The sequence below is a fragment of the Balaenoptera acutorostrata genome, chromosome 17 (assembly GCF_949987535.1).
Source record: "Balaenoptera acutorostrata chromosome 17, mBalAcu1.1, whole genome shotgun sequence".
In the NCBI taxonomy this organism is placed as follows: domain Eukaryota; kingdom Metazoa; phylum Chordata; class Mammalia; order Artiodactyla; family Balaenopteridae; genus Balaenoptera; species Balaenoptera acutorostrata.
This window is the reverse complement of record NC_080080.1, coordinates 28453396-28475133: the sequence shown is the minus strand read 5'-3', so window position 1 is coordinate 28475133 and position 21738 is coordinate 28453396. Positions and strand designations below refer to the sequence as shown.

Sequence of the window (21738 nt, the reverse complement as noted above, 5' to 3'; positions counted from 1 at the left end):
TTTTTCAGTAAGACACACTTAGTACTAAGCAATTAAAATATTCATTATTATCAATGACTAGTACAATACCAATTTTATTATTTGCCACACATAAACTTACCGTTGTTCTTATCGCTATAGATAATCACAAATGTTAGAAATACCTGTGCAATGATGATTTAACCTGTAATTTCCATTCTATGTAGAAATGTGATAGTTGTATATTATTTCAAAGCATTATTTAATATTGTTAACCATTCTTAATTTCTTTTTAAAAACTCAGTTATTTAACACATATATTAAATACTTATTACACATTAAGACCTGTATCAGGCCCTGGATATAAAATGGTGAAAGGGCTCCCTTAATCAATGCTTGAAATTTTAGGGGTTATCAGGAAGAACAAGGCAGAACTAGATAGCAGTCTGTGAAGAAAGGCGGGAATATGACCATGAGGAGGTGGGCAGGCAGGAACTAGACCCAAATGTTGCGAGTCCACAGGTAGCTCCCTAAGCACTTTAACTTCCTTTATTTCACACCACCAAGTGCAGTTCTTACTTGTGCTACAGTACATTGCTGACCTGTCTCCCTAGTGGGCTGGGGCCAGGAAGAAATGCAATCTCTGGATCCCATGTGGAAAAGACCCCTTGGAGAGCCCTGCCCCAGCAGCCATTATCCCTGCCTGCCCCTTTTTTTCTTTTTCCCTTAATGTGGCAACTGAATTGTGACTCAATTAAATATTCTGCAGATTGTTTTCATAATTATTTTTCACACTAATTTTTTTAAATTGACATACACTATATTAGTTTCAGGTGTACATAATGATTTGATATTTATATATATTGCAAAATGATCACCATAGTAAGGATAGTTAACATGTTACTATACATAGTTACAATTTTTTTTTCTTAAAATGAGAACTTTTAAGTTCTATTCTCTTAGCAGATTTCAAATGAGCAATGTGGTATTAACTATAGTTGCCATGCTGTACATTACATCCCCATGACTTATGTATTTTATAAATGGAAGTTTGTACATTTTGACCCCCTTCACCCATTCAAATCCCCCACCCCACCCCATCCCACCCCCACTGCTGGTAACCACCATTCAGTTCTCTTTATCTCTGAGTTTGGTTTTGGTTTGTGTGTGTGTATGTGTGTTTTTAAGATTCCACAGATAAGTGAGATCATTTGTCTTTCTCTGTCTGACTTACATTGTTTAGCACAATGCCCTCAAAATCCATGCATATTTTCACAAATGGCAAGATTTCCTTTTTTTATTGCTGAATTTTATATATATGCCATTATTCACCCATCAATGAGCACTTAGGTTGTTTTTATATCTTGGCTATTGTGAACATGGGGGCACATATACCTTTTTGAGTTAGTGTTTTTGTTTCCTTCAGATAAATACCCACAAGTAGAACTGATGGATCATATGGTAGTTCTGCTTTTAATTGAGGAGACTCCATACTGTTTTTCATAGTGGCTGCACCAATTTACATTTCCACCAACAGTGCACAAGGTTCCCTTTTCTCTGCCTCCACCAACACTTGTTATTTCCTGTCTTTTTGATAATAGCCATTCTGATAGGTGTGAGGTGATATCTCATTGTGGTCTTGATTTGCATTTCCCTGTTGATTAGTGATGTTGCACTACTTTTCATGTATCTGTTGACCATCTCTATGTCTTCTTTTGAAAAATATTCAAATCTTCTGCTCATTTTTTAATTGGATTTTTTTTTTTTACTTTTGAGTTGTGTAAGTTATTTATTTTGGATATTAACCCTTTATCATATATATGATTTGCAAATATTTTCTCCCATTCAGTAGGTTGCCTTTTCATTGTGTTGATGGTATCTTTTGCTGTGCAGAAGCTTTTTAGTTTTATGCAATCCCACTTGTTTATTTTTGCTTTTGTTGCCTTTGCTTTTGGTGTCAGATCCAAAAAAAAAAAAAAATCATTGCTAAGACTGATGTCAAGGAGCTTACTTGCCTACATTTTCTTCTAGGAGTTTTATTGTTTCAGGTCTTACATTCAAGACTTTAATCCATTTTGAGTTACTGTGTATAGTGTAAGACAGTGGTCCATTTTCATTCTTTTGTGTGTGGATGTCCAGTTTTGCCAAAATCATTTATTGAAGAAATTGTCCTTTCTCCTTGGTATATTATTGACTCTTTTGTCATAAATTAATTGACCATATATATGGGTGGGTTTATTTCTGGGCTATTTTGTTTCAATGATCTTTGTGTGGTTTTATGCCAATACCATACTGTTTTGATTACTGTAGCTTTGTAATACAGTTTGAAATCAGGGAGCATGATGCCTCCACCGTTGTTCTTCTTAAGAGACTGCTTTGGCTTTTTGTGGTCTTTTGTGGTTCCATATAAAATTCAGCTTTGTTCTATTTCCGTGAAAAATCCCATTAGAATTTTAACAGGGATTGCATTAAAGCTGTAGGTAGCTTTGAGTAGCAATTGCTTCCAATCCGTGAGCATGGGATGCCTTTGTATTTATTTTGTATTTATTTTTTATCTTCTTCAGTTTCTTTCACCTCCTTGACTAAATTTATTTGTAAGTATTTTGTTCTTTTTTAATGAAATTGTAAATGGGACTGTTTTATTTCTCTGATGGTTTGTTATTAGTGTATAGAAACTCAACAGATTTTTGTATATTGATTTTTTTATCTGCAACTTTACCTAATTCATTGGATCTAAGTTTTTTTGGTGGAGTTTTTAGTGTTTAATATATACAGTCATGTCATCTGGGAAGAGTGAGTTTTACTTCTTCCTTTCCAACTTGGACACCTTTTGTTTCATCTAATTGCTATGGCTGGGACTTCCAATATTATGTTGAATAAAAGTGCCGAGAGTGGGCATCCTTGTCTTGTTCCTGATCTTAGAGGAAAAGATTTCACTTTTCATCATTGAGTATGATGTTAGCTGTAGGCTTGTCATATACAGCCTTTATTATGTTGCGGTATGTTCCCTCTATACTCACTTTGTTGAGACTTTTTATCATAAATAGATGTTGAAATTTGTCAAATGCTTTTTCTGTATCTAAATTAATGTGATGTATCATGTTGATTGATTAGCAAACATTGAATCATCCTTACATCCCTGTAATAAATCCCACTTGATCATGGTGTGTAATCCTTTTGATGTATTGTGAATTTGGTTTGCTAATATTTTATTGAGAATTTTTATATCTATGTTCATCAGGGATATTGGCCTGTAAGTTTCTTTACTTGTGGCATTCTGGTATAGTTTTGGTATCAGGGTAATGCTGGCCACCTCAAATGAGTTTGGATGGGTTCCCTCTTCTGTTTTTTTGAAAGAGTTTGGGAAGAATTGGTATTAATTCTTTAAATGTTTGGTAGAATTCACCAGTGAAGCCGTCTGGTCCTGGTCTTTTGTTTGTTGGGAGGTTTTTTAATTACTCCTTACTAGTAATCGGTCTGTTAAGATTTTCTATTTCTGCATGATTCAGTCTTGATAGGTTATACGTTTCTAGGAATTTATCCATTTTCTACGTTACAAAGTTGTTAGCATATAATTGTTCATAGTAGTTCCTTATGATGCTTTTCTTTGGTTAATTTCTTGAACTTTATTATCCTCTTCCTGACCCTTCCCACTGGCAACTCTTTTGTTTGTTCTCATATGGGTTCCATCCCTGCTTAAATGTCTTTCTAATAGAGCAACTCCACCTACCCCCCACCTGCTTCTTTTTTTTTTTTTTAAATTTATTTTTATTTTATTTATTATTTTTATGGCTGTGTTGGGTCTTCGTTTCTGTGCGAGGGCTTTCTCTAGTTGTGGCAAAGCAGGGACCACTCTTCATCGCGGTGCGCGGGCCTCTCACTATCGCGGCCTCTCTTGTTGCGGAGCACAGGCTCCAGACGCGCAGGCTCAGTAATTGTGGCTCACGGGCCCAGCCGCTCTGCGGCATGTGGGATCTTCCCGGACCAGGGCTCGAACCCCTGTCCCCTGCATTGGCAGGCAGATTCTCAACCACTGCGCCACCAGGGAAGCCCCCCCACCTGCTTCTTAAAGAGAAATTTCACCTGGAAATCACTAGAATATTTGTCTTTAACACTGTATTATCCTTAGCCCTGAAAATATGTCATGGTACATAGCTGATGCTTACTAAACATGTTGATATAATGAATATCATTAAATGACTCCATATGAAAAACACCAAATACTACTTTATTACTATCATAAATATTTTATAAATTCCCATTTATAATTTATGGTAAAAAAAATCAACAAAACACAAGGTACTACATTCATAGCACTTGTATATATCTCTTTAGAACATTATTCAAACTGAGTTAAATATTTGTGGAATCCTTTAAACATTTCAAGAAAACATGACTTGGAATCACTGCTCTAGACCTGTTACTCTCTTAACATAGATCAATATGCTAAAATATTTAGGACTAGTTATCCTAATAGGTTTCAATTCAACATTAATCATGTTAAAAATCACATATACAAAGGAAAGAAAATTGATTACCATATGGAAATTTGCATATATATATTGTCATATGGTTAATTAACCACCACATTAATCTGTATTTTTCTTAAATTCCCTAAAAGGGTATTTATGATCTCTGAGGTAAATTTTAAAGAAAATTTAAATCTACTGTCACATAACAAAGGCTTTTAATAGTTCACTGTCTAAATAGTCTTTTGTTTCATTAAATTTTACAATGACACTAAAAAGTTCTGCAAATATCACTGTTTTGTTTTTTGGTTCAGCCATACTTTTTTTTTTTTCTGTGTTCATGATCTCTTAATGCTTGATAGCTATCTAGTCCTCTTTCCTAGTACTAACAGAGTACTATTAGGACTCCACTGTCACTACCAGTTCTCAGGAGTTTTCCCAACTTTTTATCCAGCATCCCAATACGTCTCTCCAGGAAACTGCCTTCTGACATACTGTTTAGAACATGCATGTAATCCCCATCTTTTTCCTCCTTTTCTGTCTCTCAAACTTATTTTTCCTTCTTTCACTAAAATTATTTCAGCCAAACACTTGTCTAGATAGGCAAGAGCTATGTTAGGAACAAATGTTTCCTACCTTGTACTCTTTTCTTCATTTTCTGCCTCTTATATTAAAGTCTCAATTCCCCTATTATAAAATTTAACTTCAAGTTTATATAAGAAGCATACAAAAATGGTATAAAAGTAAACAATTTTCCAGGTAAATGCACACCAAAAGAAATCCAAGGGAATAATATAAGAAGCTAAAATTCATGGCAAAACATATTTAATGTATAAACAAACAGGATTACTTTTTTCTTAACTGTAGAAATGTAAGAACTACCAGGACGAATTATAATCTGTATGGCAGACTGTTTGTTACATAAATGGCTCCCAGTGAATCATACCACCTGCTATCTGTATCCTTGTGTACTCCACTCTCTCTCACACTGACTCTAGACTTGCTTTGTTCAATGAAAGATGAGCAAATATGATGCAAGTGCAGGCTTGACAAACTCTTGTACATTAGGGCTTGCCCTCTTGTAATGTTTTTTCTGTCATGGGAAGAAACACGGTCTAGTTTACTAGAGGAGGAAAGGCCATGCAGAACAGAGACAGTCAAGTCAATGAGCCATGAAAAATTATAAAACATCCTGTTTTAAACCACTGAGTTTTGGAGTGGTTTGTTATATAGCAATGGATAAGAGCTACACTTCGTAGAACCTTATCATCTCTCTTTATTTATGTCTGTGGATGACCAAATGGATAAAAGTTAAATAAAGCTATACTTAATATGAAAAAACACTTAAGGTCTCTCAGCAAACTTTAACAGTACTAGACCTGCTGTACCTGTTATATTTCTCCCTCTACCCCAGCTATTCAGTCCATTTAAAAAGTATTTACAAGAATCAACACTTTAACTATTATCCTATACATTCTATAGGTAAAGAAGTAGAAACTGTATCAGTGAACAAAAAATACACGATAAATATTTTTATTTTTAAACATGAATTGTACATCTTTCATATAAAAGATGAGATTCTAGCCTGTTTTTAAAAAATTAATTATACTTGCTGATACTATCTTTACATTTTTTACAGAAGCTAATTTTCTCTAAATTTGCAGCTTCATTCCATAGTTTTTATAGACTCATAATCTCAAATATATTTCCAATATCCTTTAAAAAATAAATTCATACAAGATAATTTTAACACAATAAAACTTAACAGATTACAGCACAACTGCCCAGTCTTCCAGCTACCACTGAATACTTTTCCAGTACAGAGAAGCCAACATGTTGGAGTAATTAATTCTCTGTATTTACCTTTATTAAAAAGAGGTTTTTGGTAGTGAGAACAAATAATCTCTCATTTGTTGCTTGAAAGCCTAAAATAGGATCACTGGTTTCTAGGCTTGCTACCTGCTGCTTAGCAACCTGCCCTACTTGCCTGCCTTCCTTCCTATTGTAAAGTACAGTGGACATGGGAGTGGGCTGACGATAGATGAAAACTCGTCGAAGGCACTCGCAAAGGGCTGCATAAGAGTAATTTGGAGCACAGGCAAAAAATTTTTTGTCTCTCTTTGATGCTTGGACGTAGCCTGCCAAGAAATATGAGACAAAAAAAAGAAAAACTATATTATTAAACAGAAGGGGAAAAACAGTGATTTAACATTTAATAGTTCATAAATTTTATTACAAATTGAAAGGGTTAAATAAAAATATATATCATAGATACTCAACAATGGTTAAATTCTGAACCATTAATGACTAGCCACAATCAATCTCTCCCAAATGGTGCAAAAATAAAGCATTAATTCCTAAGGAACAAAATAGTGTTTCATCCCTTCAAAAAAAAGCACAATATAGTTCCTATATAATTTCCATGAATAATTAAAACACTAAAAATCTAACACACTAAAAACATGCCAAAATATCTTTAAATAATAATTGAGTACATCAATCACAGATGTGGCATTACAGCATCTTTTCTTTTTTCTTATCAAATAAATGGGAAGATGTATTATAAAGTTGTTTTAGGAGTGTGTGCATAATGCAGACCCCATCCCCGAAGGTCCTAATATGCACAATGCATTCCCATTATTTCTATAATGTCAGTGGTATTTTTATACACCAATACCAACACTGTAACAGGATTTGTACTTCACCTCTCAGAAGTAGAGCCTTGAGACCACTACAAACTCAAAGAAAATTCAAGTATCTATTTTAAAAAATTCCATTAGGATATCCCTTGAAAACTAATTAAACTTTGAAAAAATAATCTTTTTAAAAATTATCTTTATAGTTTAAAAGAGCATTTATGTTCTGAAATAAAAATCAGAATTTTCAGATTGGGACATGATTACTGAACATTATAACATGTGAGAGAGGAAATATAACACTAATGTAAATTGAGACCTCATCAAACAATGAATGAGCAAAGGAACCACTGAGCACAAGCAGATCAATGCTGGTTTTTTAATATTAAGCAGGCCTTGAGGAGGAAAAAATAGAGAGGACATAGACACCTATTTGAGAGCCTAGATTTAGCTCTCCAGGCTAATCTTGACAAAATAATGTACATAACATCTCAAGACTACACATCTAATGTAATGCTGATTTAACTTAAACTCAAGCATAATAGAATTCCATTATACTAGGGGATTTAGGGATACAAAAGGAATATCTGAAAATTAAGATAAAGCTTTCTTCTTACTGAAAAAAATAGAATAAAAAATCAGGAATTTTAGTAGAAAGGCTAGAAATTATGTGGCTAAATTATTCAATCAAACTTTATTTCAGGTCATAAAAATCCATTTGGAGTCTGAATTAACCAGTTTAACAGCCCATATTACTAAGTATAAGGGATAATTGAAAAAAATCTCCTCTACAGTTAGGGCTGTACATATACAGCAATCACAATGCATAATTTTACTTCCTGCTGGCAGTTTAAAATAACCTTTCAATAAAGCAATAGCTGTGGTCAATTCATATAAAAAATTTCTCCCACACAATACTAATGTATTTTATCATTAAATCAATTATTGCATAAGTCTACAATCATGTAGCTCAAAATGTTTCAAGCTCTAGTTTTAAAACCAGTATTTTCCCTTTTATCCTACAGAATAAATTTCATTTCTGCTTATCATCATCTTCCCTAAGTATTTTCATTATAATGGCTGTTTTTCACTTAAGTTCCATGTCTCATAATGTGCTTTACCTTAGAGCAATTCCCTGATTACCGAAGACTACTCTGAAGAAACCTGAATACAAGTTCTATGTAGGGTACTGTAAAGCCCCTTGTTCATATTCTGATATTGTATAGCTTAGTTGGAATAAGCAAATAACTGATTAGAATGATTCATGCAGTTAGATAACCACTTTGATTTCTATTCTGTGCTGATCTTCTGCACAAGCATAAAAACAAATTAGTCCTACTGTTCCAAAAGTACTAACATTCATCAACTATGTACAAGCAACCAAATTATAGCACAAATCAATCCAAGCATAATTAGGACAGCTCAAATTTAAACAAACCCAAAAACTTAAAAAAAAAAAAAGAATGACTGTAGTTTTCAATGTAAAGGAAAAAGTTGTCAAAGAGCTTGCTTATACCTAAAGCATTGAAAGTTGCGATATGCTCCCACATATCGTCTTGGTTGCTGGAGTGTGGTTGCCAGAGAAGTGCATCAACATCATGGCGCAAACAGAAGCAGGGCATTTCTTTAGGATCCACTATGACAGAGAAAAGGTACTGGTTGCTTCCAAGATTCACCTAAAATAAAAAGTGACAAAAAATCATTTACTCAACAACAAATTAATAATAATTTGGATGACAGCTGACACACAGAACTACATGTCAACAACTGTTCTAAACTTTTTATATGCCTAAAACTGATTAACAACTCTTCATAATGCTCCTGGGAGAAATGTGCTATTGTTAGGTCTATCTTAAAGCTGAGGAAAGTGATGCACAAAGGATTTAAGTAACTTGCCCATGGTCAGGCTGGTTATAAGTTGTGGAGCTGAGATTTGAATCTGGAGTCCGTGTTCTTAACCACTACACTATAGTATTTGTCAACTGTTAGTAACTCATTTACAACATGCTATAAAGCACCAATTTTATAGGCAGAATATTTTTTAAACCACAGAATACAAATATGAAGTTTACAAATGCTAATTTGTAATAATAACTACGAAGAACGATAGCTACTATGATTTATGAGCACAATCTATGTGCCAGACATGTTATAAATATTAACATCAATAACCCACAAGGCTGTTATTATCTTCATAGATGAAAGAATATACTTGAGAGAGCCTGAGTAACTTATTCTAGGCTACACAGAAAAATCACAATGCTAGGATTCAAACGCAGATCTGTTTACAAATTATTGACTTTGTACTGTCTATTTACAATAAAATGTCAAGAATGTTCATTATGTTAATAATTTTATTGCAATATTGATGGCTAAAGGAACTCATTTTACTACAGACTCATTAGGTTGAGGCTCATAACTGGATTCCATCTATAGCAATACTTTTTTTTTAATGGAAAGAGGCTGCAGTGATATTCTTCATTACAAATGCTGTTTATCAGAGTTAAAAATGCCTAAATACCAACAAAAATCATACCAAATATAGAAAACATAAAATATGCATAGTACTTAATAAACTGAATTGCTTCCATGAGTTTTAGAGCAGACTGGAGAATAAAATGTTGGGTTGAAATTAAAGGTGGAGACCTGACCTATGTTCAATAGGGAAAGCTGTGAAGTGGCTCTCCAACACAGGCCACAGGAGAATCCAGAGACAGAGCAACCTAATTTGTGTTGCTGCAACAATGCCAAGGGATAGGGCTTTTGGGTGGGGCCAGTGCTTGTTCTCTGCAGAAGGGGAACAGGCTAGCAAACAGTGTTCACGGACTATTTCTTCTCTCCCTTTGCTCCTGATAATCACTGGCTAAGTGAGGTTTATTTTCAAAATCACTGCCAACTAACTGGCCTTTTATATTACATTTTACAGTAAGTTTTATTGTCAAATTCAGTTTTTTCTGTAGTTTCAACTGTATTCTCATTACTTTGTTTTATACTTTCCATTAATGCATGTTTCAGCAAATAGTTTGTGGATCTGCCCCCCAGAAAGTGAACAAATTATTCCTCAAATAAGATTTGGATGCTTTAAATATACTCAAAACTAATTATCTGGAAGTTTTAAAAACAAATTATAATAAACTAGTCTGATGGAACTAACTGCAAATATAATTTACTGTGAGATAAAACACTCCCTTTAAATGAGATTAATTTTTTCTTTATGTAGTAAGAGACTGTGTGATATTCATTTAATAAATTCTAGCCTTCCTATTCTTCATTTTAAAATCAAGTATTCCATACAGCTAAATAAAAAAGATCACACCACTTAAGATGTATGATACTTCTTAGGTTGGTCAGCGGCCATGTTAGGAAAATAAACTTATAATTCCATTCAAAGGTTGCAAGCTAAGAGTAGACAAAGGAACTGCAGATAAACACTGCTTTTAAGATAACACCTAAAAAGTGGTTTCATCTTTCTCATGGTAGTTACTGAAACCTCTTGATAATTCTTTATACCTTTTACTACTTTTTCTTGCCTCACTGCACTAGCTAGGAGCTCCAGCATGATGCTGACTAGGAGTAATGAGGGCAAACACCCTTGCCTGTTACCAATCTTAGGGGAAAGCATTCTAGCTTTTTTACCATGAAATACGATGTTAACACTCGGTTTTTTGAGGAGGCAGTTACCTTCAACTCCTAGTTTGCTAAGCATTTTTATCATAAACAGATACTAAGTTTTGTCAATTCTTTTTCTGCATCTACTAGAATGGTCAAATATTTTTCTTCTTTAGTCTTATGATACACTGAATTATGTTGATTGATACTTGAATGTTGATGAGTCAGCCTTGAATTCCCTGGGTAAACACTACTTGGTCATGATGTATTATCCTTTTTACTTACTGCTGGATTTCATTTACTAATATTTTACTGAGGACTTTTGTATCTATATTCATGAGGGATACTGGTGTGGTTTTTAATTTTTTTCCTGTTTTCTTTTCTTGTCATGTCTTTGCTATCAGGGTAATGCTGGCCTCATAAAACAAGTTGGGAGGTGTTCCTTCCTCTTCTATTTTCTGGAAGTATGTATAGAATTGGTATTGTTTGTTCATTTGGTAGAACACACCAGTGAAACAACCTAGGTCTGGAGATTTGTCAGAGGGTTCCTAACAATAAATTCAGTCTCTTTAACAGATATAAGACTATTAAAGATATCTATTTGTTTTTCAGTGAACTGTGGTAATGCTTGTCTTTCAAGGAATTAGCTTCACTTAAATTGTCAAATATATGAATATAGAGTTGTTTATAACATCCCATTATTACACTTTAGTGTCTTTTGGACTTGTACTGACATGTCCATTTCCATTTTTATTTCTGATATGGTAATTTGTGTTGTCTTTTTCCTTGGTTACTCTGGCTAGAGACTTATCAATTTTGATCTTTTCACTGGTTTTATTATTTTCAGTTTTCAGTTTCACTGATTTCTGCTCTTTGTTAAGTTTCCTTCCTCCTACTTGCTTTAGACTTGGTTTGCTCTTCTTTTCCTGGTTTAAGATGGAAGCTTAAATTATAAAATTGAGACATTTTTTCTATTGTAATATAACATGTAATGCTATAAATTTCCTTCTAAGCACTGCTTTAGCTGCATCCCATATGTGCTGTGTTTGTTTCATTTTCATTCCATTCAAAATATTTCCTACTTCCTTTGTGAGTTCCACTATGACTCATAGGTTATTCAGAAATGTATTTAATTTCCAAATACTGGTGGATTTTCCAGATTTTTCTGTTATTAATTTCTAATTTAATTCTGTTATGGTCAGAGAACATTCTGTTCATGATTCTTATTCTTTTAAATTTATTGACATTTATTTTATGGCCCAGAATATGGTCTATTTTGGCAAATGTTCCATTTCCCTTCTGGGATTCCAACTAGATGATGTATGGTAGACCATCTGATATTGCCCCACAGCTCTTGGATGCTCTGTTTTTTTGTTTGTTTTTAATCCCACCCCATTTCCACCCTCCTAGGTTAGTAAAAATTAGCAGAACTGAAATCAATCTTCAAGGTTACTGATTTTTTTCCCCCTCAGATGTATTGAGTATACTGATGAGTTTGTTGAAGGCATTCTTCTCTTGTTGCTGTGGGTTTTTTAAAAAACTTCTAGCATTTTTAATCGACTCTTCTAGTTTCTCTCTGCTAAAATTCTGTATTAATTTATTCATCTTTTCTACTAGAGGCTTTAACAAATTAACCACAGTTATTTAAAATCCTTTGTCTGGTAGTTCCAAAATAGAGGTCATCTCTGAGTCTGGTTTGTTTCCCTTGTTTCTTGACAGCAGGATGTTTTTTTACTTCTTTTTGTGTGTCTTGTAACCTCTGACTGAATACTGGATGTAAAAAACAGTAGAGACTGAGGTAAGCAGTATTTATGCCTGGTAATGGACACATTTCTTCTGCTAGGCCATTCGTGTGGGTGGTCATGACAGAATATTGGATGTAAAAAACAGTAGAGACTGAGGTAAGCAGTATTTATGCCTGGTAATGGACACATTTCTTCTGCTAGGCCATTCGTGTGGGTGGTCATGACAGAGGGAGGTTGACAAAGGGCTAAGAAAGGGCTGATCTGAGCTTGAATTCTGTTGTTGCTATGGTTACCTTCAGTGCATCACCAACTTCAAATTCCTTCAGTGTTACTTTGCACTCTGGTGGGGACTGATGCTGGACGATCTTCCCCAACTGTACTGTTCCACCCCTAACTTCATGCCTTCACCATACATCCGCATTTCAGAGAGTCTCTCTATGCTCTTACTCCTTCCCTAGTGGTAGATTATTATTGCCTGTTACTTGGTGCTTCTCAGCCTGATGATGGTGGATGGAAGGATATAGGCAGAGGGTTCTCTTGGTTCAGCCTCAGTATTGGGCCTTGTGTCCTTGGGTTTCAGGGTTTTGGGCCTTTTTAGTGATACTGCCTCATCTCCAATGGTAGGAGAATTCTAATAACCTACCCTTGATTTCCTGCCCCTGCCTCAGGCATAGTGGTGGTGTTTTAAAATTATTTTTATTTTCCCCCGGCTGCAGTGGGTCTTCTTCTGAGCCCTTAGGATAAGATCTGATGCTCTTCCCTCAGCAGCTTAAGGCTTTTGCTACTTAAGGAAAATAAACCAGGCAGGACTTCATGCTTCTTTCACAGCAGAAGATACTTCCCTCCTCCAACCCTGCATCACCAAGGTGGCTTTCCTCCTGTCTCCTCCCCTGCTCCCAGTCTTTCGCATCAGGCCCTGGTCAAGGTCCATAAAGAGGATCTGTAAATCCCATGGGTTCTATACTTTCTTGTTAGCCCCCACTAGGCCTTTAGCAGTTTGTTGAATTTTTCTTACCCACTTATATGGCAATCCTTTCTTCTTCCCATGTTCAGATGAACCAGCTCTCCTATCAAATCTCTCCTTGGTGGTACCTGTTTTTCCTTGGATTTCAAGCTAGTTGATTGCCCTGTAACCTCAGATCTCTGAAAAATTTTTTAAAGTAATGATTCTACAGATTATCCAGGCTTCTCTTGTTGTTACATTGGGAGTGACACTCTTTCCAGCTTTCTAGATCCTAGACTGAACTAGAAGTCCCCTGCTCACTGTTTACAAACTTGCCTAAAAAGCAAGCCACTTATAATGACCAGACTGGTGACAGTTCAATATCCACAAGAGCTTCCATATACCCAAGTAGGCAAACTGTAGGATCCCACACCCTGGCTTCTACTAACAGAATCAAGGGTAGATGACTAACTTAAAAGCAAACATCTTTTATCCATTGATTTATGAAATGGTTAGATTGAAAAGTGTTTTCTTGAACAGGTGCTTCCCATAGGGGATGGTGGCTGGCCAAAAACAGTAAATCCTCTTCTTTGGAAGTCTAAATGCCAAAGATGAACAATAAACATACAGCCAATAAGAAAGAGAGGCAAAAGACATACCCGGAGAGACTACAGTAAGCAGAAATCATGAGGTAGGAAGTGAATAACAGAGGTATGAGCAGCAGAAGCAAATAAAGAAGATGGTGATGTGATGATAATGGCACAGCACTACAGTAGAGAGCAAGGGACACTTGATTCTCAAGAGACAAGTAGATTACCTTGTCATCAGAACTATGTGCTATTTTCTAAACAATGTTTCCCTTCTCTTTTAGGTCTAACTTGCAAATGCATTTGTTTACAGAATGACCTTCTATTTCTCTATGAGATCTAAAGAGATTGTTTCCACTATTCATTATAGTCTCCACATATGTTCACACTAAATATCTATGACTTGAGGTAACGAGAGGTCTTCTCTGCTCTTTGCAACCTTTAAAAGTCCAGACTAAAGGATTTTGTCCAAAAGAGAAGAAAGTCAGAATTAAGATTACAAACTGAAGCAAACTAGTTTTGCTAATAAGTTAATTAAGTGAATGAAAAATAAAGTGCAAAAATTAAAAAGTACAATTCAAATTAAGTGCACTTTTTGTATGATGCTATAGAAACAAAAAAAATCAATATAAGAAAATGTTTGAAGAACAACAAAGACATATCATCATTAATTTGAAGCAGGCAAAACAGGGAAACAGATGTTATTCATTATCTGGCATGGGCAATTACCTGTAAGAATCAAGAACAAGATGGTCAATTCAAAGTCTTAAAACAGAAAAATCTGCAACCTAGAATACTCTACCCAGCAACATTATCATTTAGAATAAGAGAGATAAAGAATTTCTCAGTCAAGCAAAAACCAAAAGACTACAGCAATATTAAACCTATCCTAAAAGAAATAGTGAAAGGTCTTCTCTAAATAGAAAGGAAGCAAGAAGATATAGGAAAGAGAAGCTCACAATTGGAAAGTAAATCACTTAAATAAGCCATGTACAGATAAAAAAAAAAAAAAAGCTATTTGTGAAAGTGATGATAAACACAAGGGACAGCAAAAGGATAAACATAAAGATGTAAAAGAGGACATCAAAATCATAAAATGTGGGGGAGGAGAGTAAGAAAATGTAGATTTTTTTTTTTTTTTTTAGTGTTTGAGCCTATATGACTATCAGTCTAAAGCAAGCAGCTATTGGAAGGGGTTAACATACTTGAAAAACAGGGTAATCACAAATCAAAAATACAACAGATTCACAAAAACCAAAAAAAGGACACAAGCATAAAATAAAAGGAAATCATCAAACTACAAAAAGAACAACAAAAACAAAAAGAAACAAAGAAGAAACATAGAATCAACTGGAAAACAAAGTTTAAAATGGCAATAAATACAGTTATCAATAATTATCTTAAATGTCAATGGACTGAATGCTCCAATCAAAAGACACAGTATGGCAGACTGGATAAAAAAAACAAGAGCCTACATTATGCTGCATACAAAAGATCCACTTTAGAGCAAAGGACACACATAGATTGAAAGTGAGGGGATGGAAAAAGATATTTCACGCAAACGGAAATGACAGGAAAGCAGGGGTTGCAATACTCATATCAGACAAAACAGACTTTAAAACAAAGGCCATAAAGACAAAGAAGGACACTATATAATGATAAAAGGATCAATACAGGAAGAGGATTTTACACTCTACACTCGTCAACATATATGCACCTAATATAGAAGCACCCAAGTACATAAAACAAAAACTAACAGACATAAAGGGAGAAACTGATGGGAATACGATGATAGTAGGAGACCTTAACACCCCACTCACATCAATGGACAGATCTTCTAGACAGAAAATCAAGGCAACAGATCCTAAATGATACAACAGAACAGTTAGAGTTAATTGATATTTTCAGGATTACATCCAAAAAACACAGAATACACATTCTTTTCAAGTAGACATGGAACATTCTCTAGGATTGACCACATAACAGAGCACAAAACAAAATTTGGTATAAAAATTATTTCAAGCATCTTTGACAATGGCATGAATCTAGAAATCAACCACAGGAAATGAGAAAAAGAAGATTACATGGAGACCAAACAACATACTACTAAAAAAACAATGGATCAATGAGGAAATCAAAAAGGAAATTAAAAAATATCTTGAGACAAATGACAATGAAAACAACCATACAAAATCTGTGGGATGCAGCAAAAGCAGTTCTTAGAGCAGTTCATAGCAATACAGGCCTTTCTCAAAATACAAGGAAAATCTCAAATAAACAACCGAACCTACCACCTAAAAGAAAAAGAACAAACAAAACCTAAAGTCAGCAGAAGGAAAGAAATAATAAAGATATTTTTATCTTTAATAAAAAAGAGATTTTTTTAATCTCTTAAGAGGAAATAAATAAGAGATTAAAAAACAACAGAAAAAACATCAATAAAACCAAGAGGTGGTTCTTTGAAAGGGTAAACAAAATAAGAAATGAAAAAGGAGAAATCTCAACTGATGCCACAGAAATACAAAAAAACCATAAAAGAATACTGTGAACAATTACATGCCAACAAATTCGACAATCTAGAAGAAATGGACAACTTTCTAGAAACATACAGCCCACCAAAACTGAATCAAGAAGAAACAGACAATTTGAACAGACCAATCATTAGAAGTGAAATAGAATCTGTAACTTAAAAAAATTCCCTACAAACAAAAAGTCTAGGACCAGATGGCTTCACAGGTGAACTCTACCAAACATACAAAGAAGAACTTTTACCCATCCTTCTCAAACTCTTCCAAAAGATTGAAGAGGAGGGAACACTCCCAAAGACATTCTATGAAGCCACCATCACTCTGATACCAAAAGCAAAGACACCACCAAAAAAGAAAATTACAGGCCAATTTCTTTGATGAATATAGATGCAGAAATTCTCAACAAAATACTAGCAAACCAAATCCAGCAACACATAAAAAAGATCATACACCATAACCAAGTGGGACTCATCCCAAGTTCACAAGGATGTTCAACATATGTAAATCAATCAACGTGATATACCACATGGACAAAAGAAAAGATAAAAACCACATGATCATCTCAATAGATGTAGGAAAAGCATTTGACAAAATTCAACATCCATTCATGATAAAGACTCTTACCAAAGTGGGTATAGAGGGAATATATCTCAACATAATAAAAATTATTTATGACAAACCCACAGTCAAAATAATACCCAAAAGTGAAAGCTGAAAGCATTCTGTGAAAATATGGAAGACAAGGATGCCCACTCTCACCATTTGTATTCTACATAGTATTGGAAGTTCTAGCCACAGCAGTCAGACAAGAAAAATAAAAGGTATCCAAATTGGAAGAGGTAAAATTGTCACCATATGTAGATGACATGATACTATATATAGAAAACCCTAAAGACTCTACACAAAAAATTACTAGAACTGATAAATGAATTCAGCAAGGTAGCAGGATACAAGATGAACATACAGAAATCGGTTGCATTTCTTTACACCGACAATGAAATATCAAAAAGGGAAAATAAAAGAAAAAAAATATCTTTTAAAATAGCAACCCCAAAATAAAAAACTTAGGAATAAACCTCACCAAGGAGGTTAAAGACTTACATGCTGAGAACTATAAAACATTAACAAAGGAAACTGAAGATTATTCAAAGAAATGGAAAGATACCCCATGCTCTTGGATTGGAAGAATTAATATTGTTAAAATGGCCATAGTACCCAAAGCAATCTACAGATTTAATGCAATCCCTATCAAATTATCTATGACATTTTTCACACAACTAGAACAAATAATCCTAAAATTTATATGGAACCATAAAATACCCAGAATTGCCAAAGCAATCCTGAGGAAAAAGAACAAAGCAGGAGGCATAACCCTCCCAGACTTCAGACAATACTACAAAGCTACAGTAATCTAAACAGTGTGGTATTGGCACAAAAAACAGACCTATGAATCAATGGAACAGAATAGAGCCCAGAAATAAACCCACATACCTATGATCAATTAATCTTCAACAAAGGAGGCAAGAATATAAAATGGGAAGAAGTCTCTTCAGCAAGTGGTGCTGGGAAAGTTCGACAGTTGCATGTAAATCAATGAAGTTGTAACAAACCCTTACACCATGCACAAAAGTAAACTCAAAATGGCTTAAAGACTTAAATATAAGACAAGGCACCATAAAACTCCTAGAAGAGATCATGGGCAAAACATTCTCTGACATAAATCGTACCAATGTTTTCTTAGGTCAGACTCCCAAGGCAATAGAAATAAGAACAAAAATAAACAAATGGGACCTAATCAAACTTACAAGCTTTTGCACAACAAAGGAAACCATAAACAAAATGAAAAGACAACCTACAGAATGGGAGAAAATATTTGCAAACGATGCAACTGACAAGCGCTTAATTTCCAAAATATACAAGCAGTTCATACAACTTGACAACAAGAAAACAATCCAATTGAAAAATGGGCAGAAGACCTAAAGAGACATTTCTCCAAAGAAATACAGATGGCCAATAAACACATGAAAAGATGCACAACATTGCTAATTATTAGAGAAATGCAAATCAAAACCACAATGAGGTACCACCACATGCTGCTCAGAATGGTCATCATTAAAAAGTCTACAAATAACAAATGCTGGAGAGGGTGTGGAGAAAAGGGGACCCTCCTACACTGTTGGTGGGAATGTAAGTTGGTGCAGCCACTGCGGAAAACAGTACGGAGGTTCCTCAGAAAACCAAAGTACAATTACCATATGATCCAGCAATCCCACTCTTGGGCATATATCCAGACAAAACTGTAATTCAAAAAGATACATGCACCCCTATGTTCACAGAAGCACTATTCACAATAGCCAAGACATGGAAACAACCTAAATGTCCATCAGCAGATGAACGGATAAAGAAGATGTGGTATATATATACAATGGAATACTACTCAGCTATAAAAAAGAATGAAATAATGCCATCTGCAGCAACATGGATGCATCTAGAGATTATCATACTAAGTGAAGTCAGAAAGAAAGACAAATACCATATGATATCACTTATATGTGGAATCAAAAAATGGCACAAACAATCCTATTTACAAAAGAGAAATAGACTCAGACATAGAGAAGAACAGACTTGTGGTTGCCAAGAGGGAAGGCAGGTGGGGGAGGGATGGACTGAGAATTTGGGATTAGTAGATGCAAACTATTACATATAGAATGGGTAAACAACAAGGTCCTACTGTATAGCACAGGGAACAATATTCAACATCCTGGGATAAACCACAATAGAAAAGAATATAAAAAAGAATATATATGTGTATAACTGATTCACTTTGTTGTACAGCAGAAATTAACACAACACTGGAAATCAACTATGCTTCAGTAAAAAAAAATAAATAAATAAAAATAAAAACATCCCAAAACTCCCACTGAGTTCACAACTTGGTAGCCAAAAGCAAAATGCAACAGCAAATAAGAAAAAAGGAAAAGAAAAGGATGACTGTTTGGGGCACACACTGTCAAAGGTAAGAATAGTACCCAATAGCTTATTAGCAGTGGAAAGAACAAAAACAAACCATGCAGAACCAGAGAAGAAATTTTTAAATGGAGTAGACTGAGACTACTTAGTGTGGGAGTAAAGAACCCAACTTAACTTCAAATGCTTCTAATGGCTTTACTATAGACATACACAGCATGGTAATTAATATTCACTCTGATGACATTTGACAATCTATAAAATGTTACTTTCTCTTCAGAATGCTCTACATTAGATTTGGGGCAAATAATAAATTCTAGTAAGATTCCATTAAAAAAAGCTCTAAATATATAGTTTTAGCACTTAAATGAGAACTAATTTATACTAGGCAATTTATTTGGAAAACTCATTCTTTGTTAATGCCAAATAACCTATTGCCTTAAAAAAAAACCTCTTAAATTCATAAACCCTTTGACAAATAAAATGTAACCCCACATTTCTTCTATTCTCATGTTTGTTTATCTTTGAAGTACCAGTGAAGATTATAATTAGAGTAAAATATTCTCTAGAGAAAAATTTGGAACATGAATTTCAAGTAGTCAATTGATTCTTTTTCTTCTCTTTGTAGAACACTTAGCAATTAAAGACTTCTGAAGATTATATGTCAAAGTGAAGACATTTAAACAACCTTTAATCACTGCTATTACCAAATTTAAACTGAAAAGTAGTATTAAGAAAAAGGTTTTATCTATTCATAAGTAATGTGTCTGTTGGAGGTCAGATTGAAAAGTTAATGACATGAAACTTTAGCTCCAAATTCATATTCTGTACATAGAATAAATTACTAAAATTTACTCTTTCTTACTATGCATGAAGTATTGAGTTGATCTGTATCTACTACCGTATAAGGAAAAACACTCCCTGGTGTTTCTCCTTTACTCACAATACCAACCACACCCAAAACATTTCTGACACTATATGTGTAGGTTTTCCACACATCCAGCAATTCTGACACCAGGTGGGTGTCCTACAATTAATTTAGTTCTGACACGATCTACCTGGAGATAGCATCAGATTACACAGGTTAAGGGCTCAGTCCCACAAGACTGAGTACCACTCCCCTGCTCCCCCTACCACCCCACTTCAGATGCCAATCACAAATCCCAAGTTGTCACCTGTACTTCCAACTGACTGCTATAAATCAAGAATTCCAACGACTCTCCTTGGGTTCAATATTTGCTAAAATGTCTCACAGAATTCAGGGAAACACTTATATTTACCAGTTTACCATAAAAGGATATGATAAAGGATAACTATGAACATTCAGATGGAAGAGATGCATAGGGCAAGCTTCTGAAGAAGGGGAACAGAGCTTCCATTCCCTTGCCAGGCATGCCACCCTCCTAGTACCTCCATGTGTTCAGCAACCCAGAAGTTCTACAAACTCTGTCCTTTCATATTTTTATGGACATTTCATCACATAGGCATGATCAATCATCAGCTCAGTCTGCAGTCCCTCTCCCCTTCCTGGAGGTTAGAGGAGGGCTGCTGCAGAAAGTTCCAATCTTGTAATCATGACTTGGCCTTTCTGGTGACCAGCCCCCATCATGAAGCTATCCAGGAGCTCACCAAGAGTACCGCCTCATTAGCATAAAAGACACTCCTATCACCCAGGAAATTCCAAGGGACTTAAGAGCTGTGTCAGGACCTGGGATCAAAGACCAAAAACCAAAATATGCGCCTAGTCCTAGTGCTCTTATCACTTAGGAAATTACAAAGGTTTTAGGAGCTCTGTATCAGGAACTGGACAGAGATCAATATATACTTTTTCACAGCTACCTTACTTAATCCTATTTAATCTTCACTACCTGAGAATTCCCATTTTATGGAAGAAGAAACTCAAACTCAAGAGGTTAAGAGATTTAGGTTAAGAAGCTGATAATATGTATATATACTTGTCAGTTGTGTTAATAAGTTGTACATGTGTGGTATGTCTAAAATTGATGTCTGAAAACTACAAAAAAGTCTTATAAAATCCTGAGTTACATTTTGTTTGAATATCCATTCATAAAGGTAACCATATAATTAAAGACCTTCTAATACTGACTAGAGATTGTAGCATAGGAAGATGTCAAATCTTAGCTAAGTGGTGTAAAATGAAATGGGAGGAAATGCACTTAACGTTTTTAATAAAAGCCGTAGAAAGAAAATAACTATTACTTAGAAATATGAGAAAAAAATGCTGATTTTTTTTTCATTTTGAAAATTATCAAGTTGGATCTTTAGCTGTGTGTAT

The 21738-nt window shown here is 34.6% G+C and overlaps 1 protein-coding gene across 2 annotated transcripts in view; it reads right to left on the bottom strand.

The window, feature by feature from the left end:
• Positions 1-4169: 4169 nt before the first annotated feature.
• The window catches only part of NUDCD1 (NudC domain containing 1), an 86423-nt gene continuing 68854 nt past the window's right edge, over positions 4170-21738 (bottom strand). For both annotated transcript variants that reach the window (XM_007188779.3, XM_007188780.2), the window contains 2 exons: positions 8580-8739; positions 4170-6565 (listed from right to left, as the gene is read on the bottom strand). In XM_007188779.3, the coding sequence (XP_007188841.2) occupies positions 6273-6565; positions 8580-8739 (453 nt within the window). In that variant the 3' untranslated portion in view covers positions 4170-6272. The remainder of the gene's footprint in view (positions 6566-8579; positions 8740-21738) is intronic.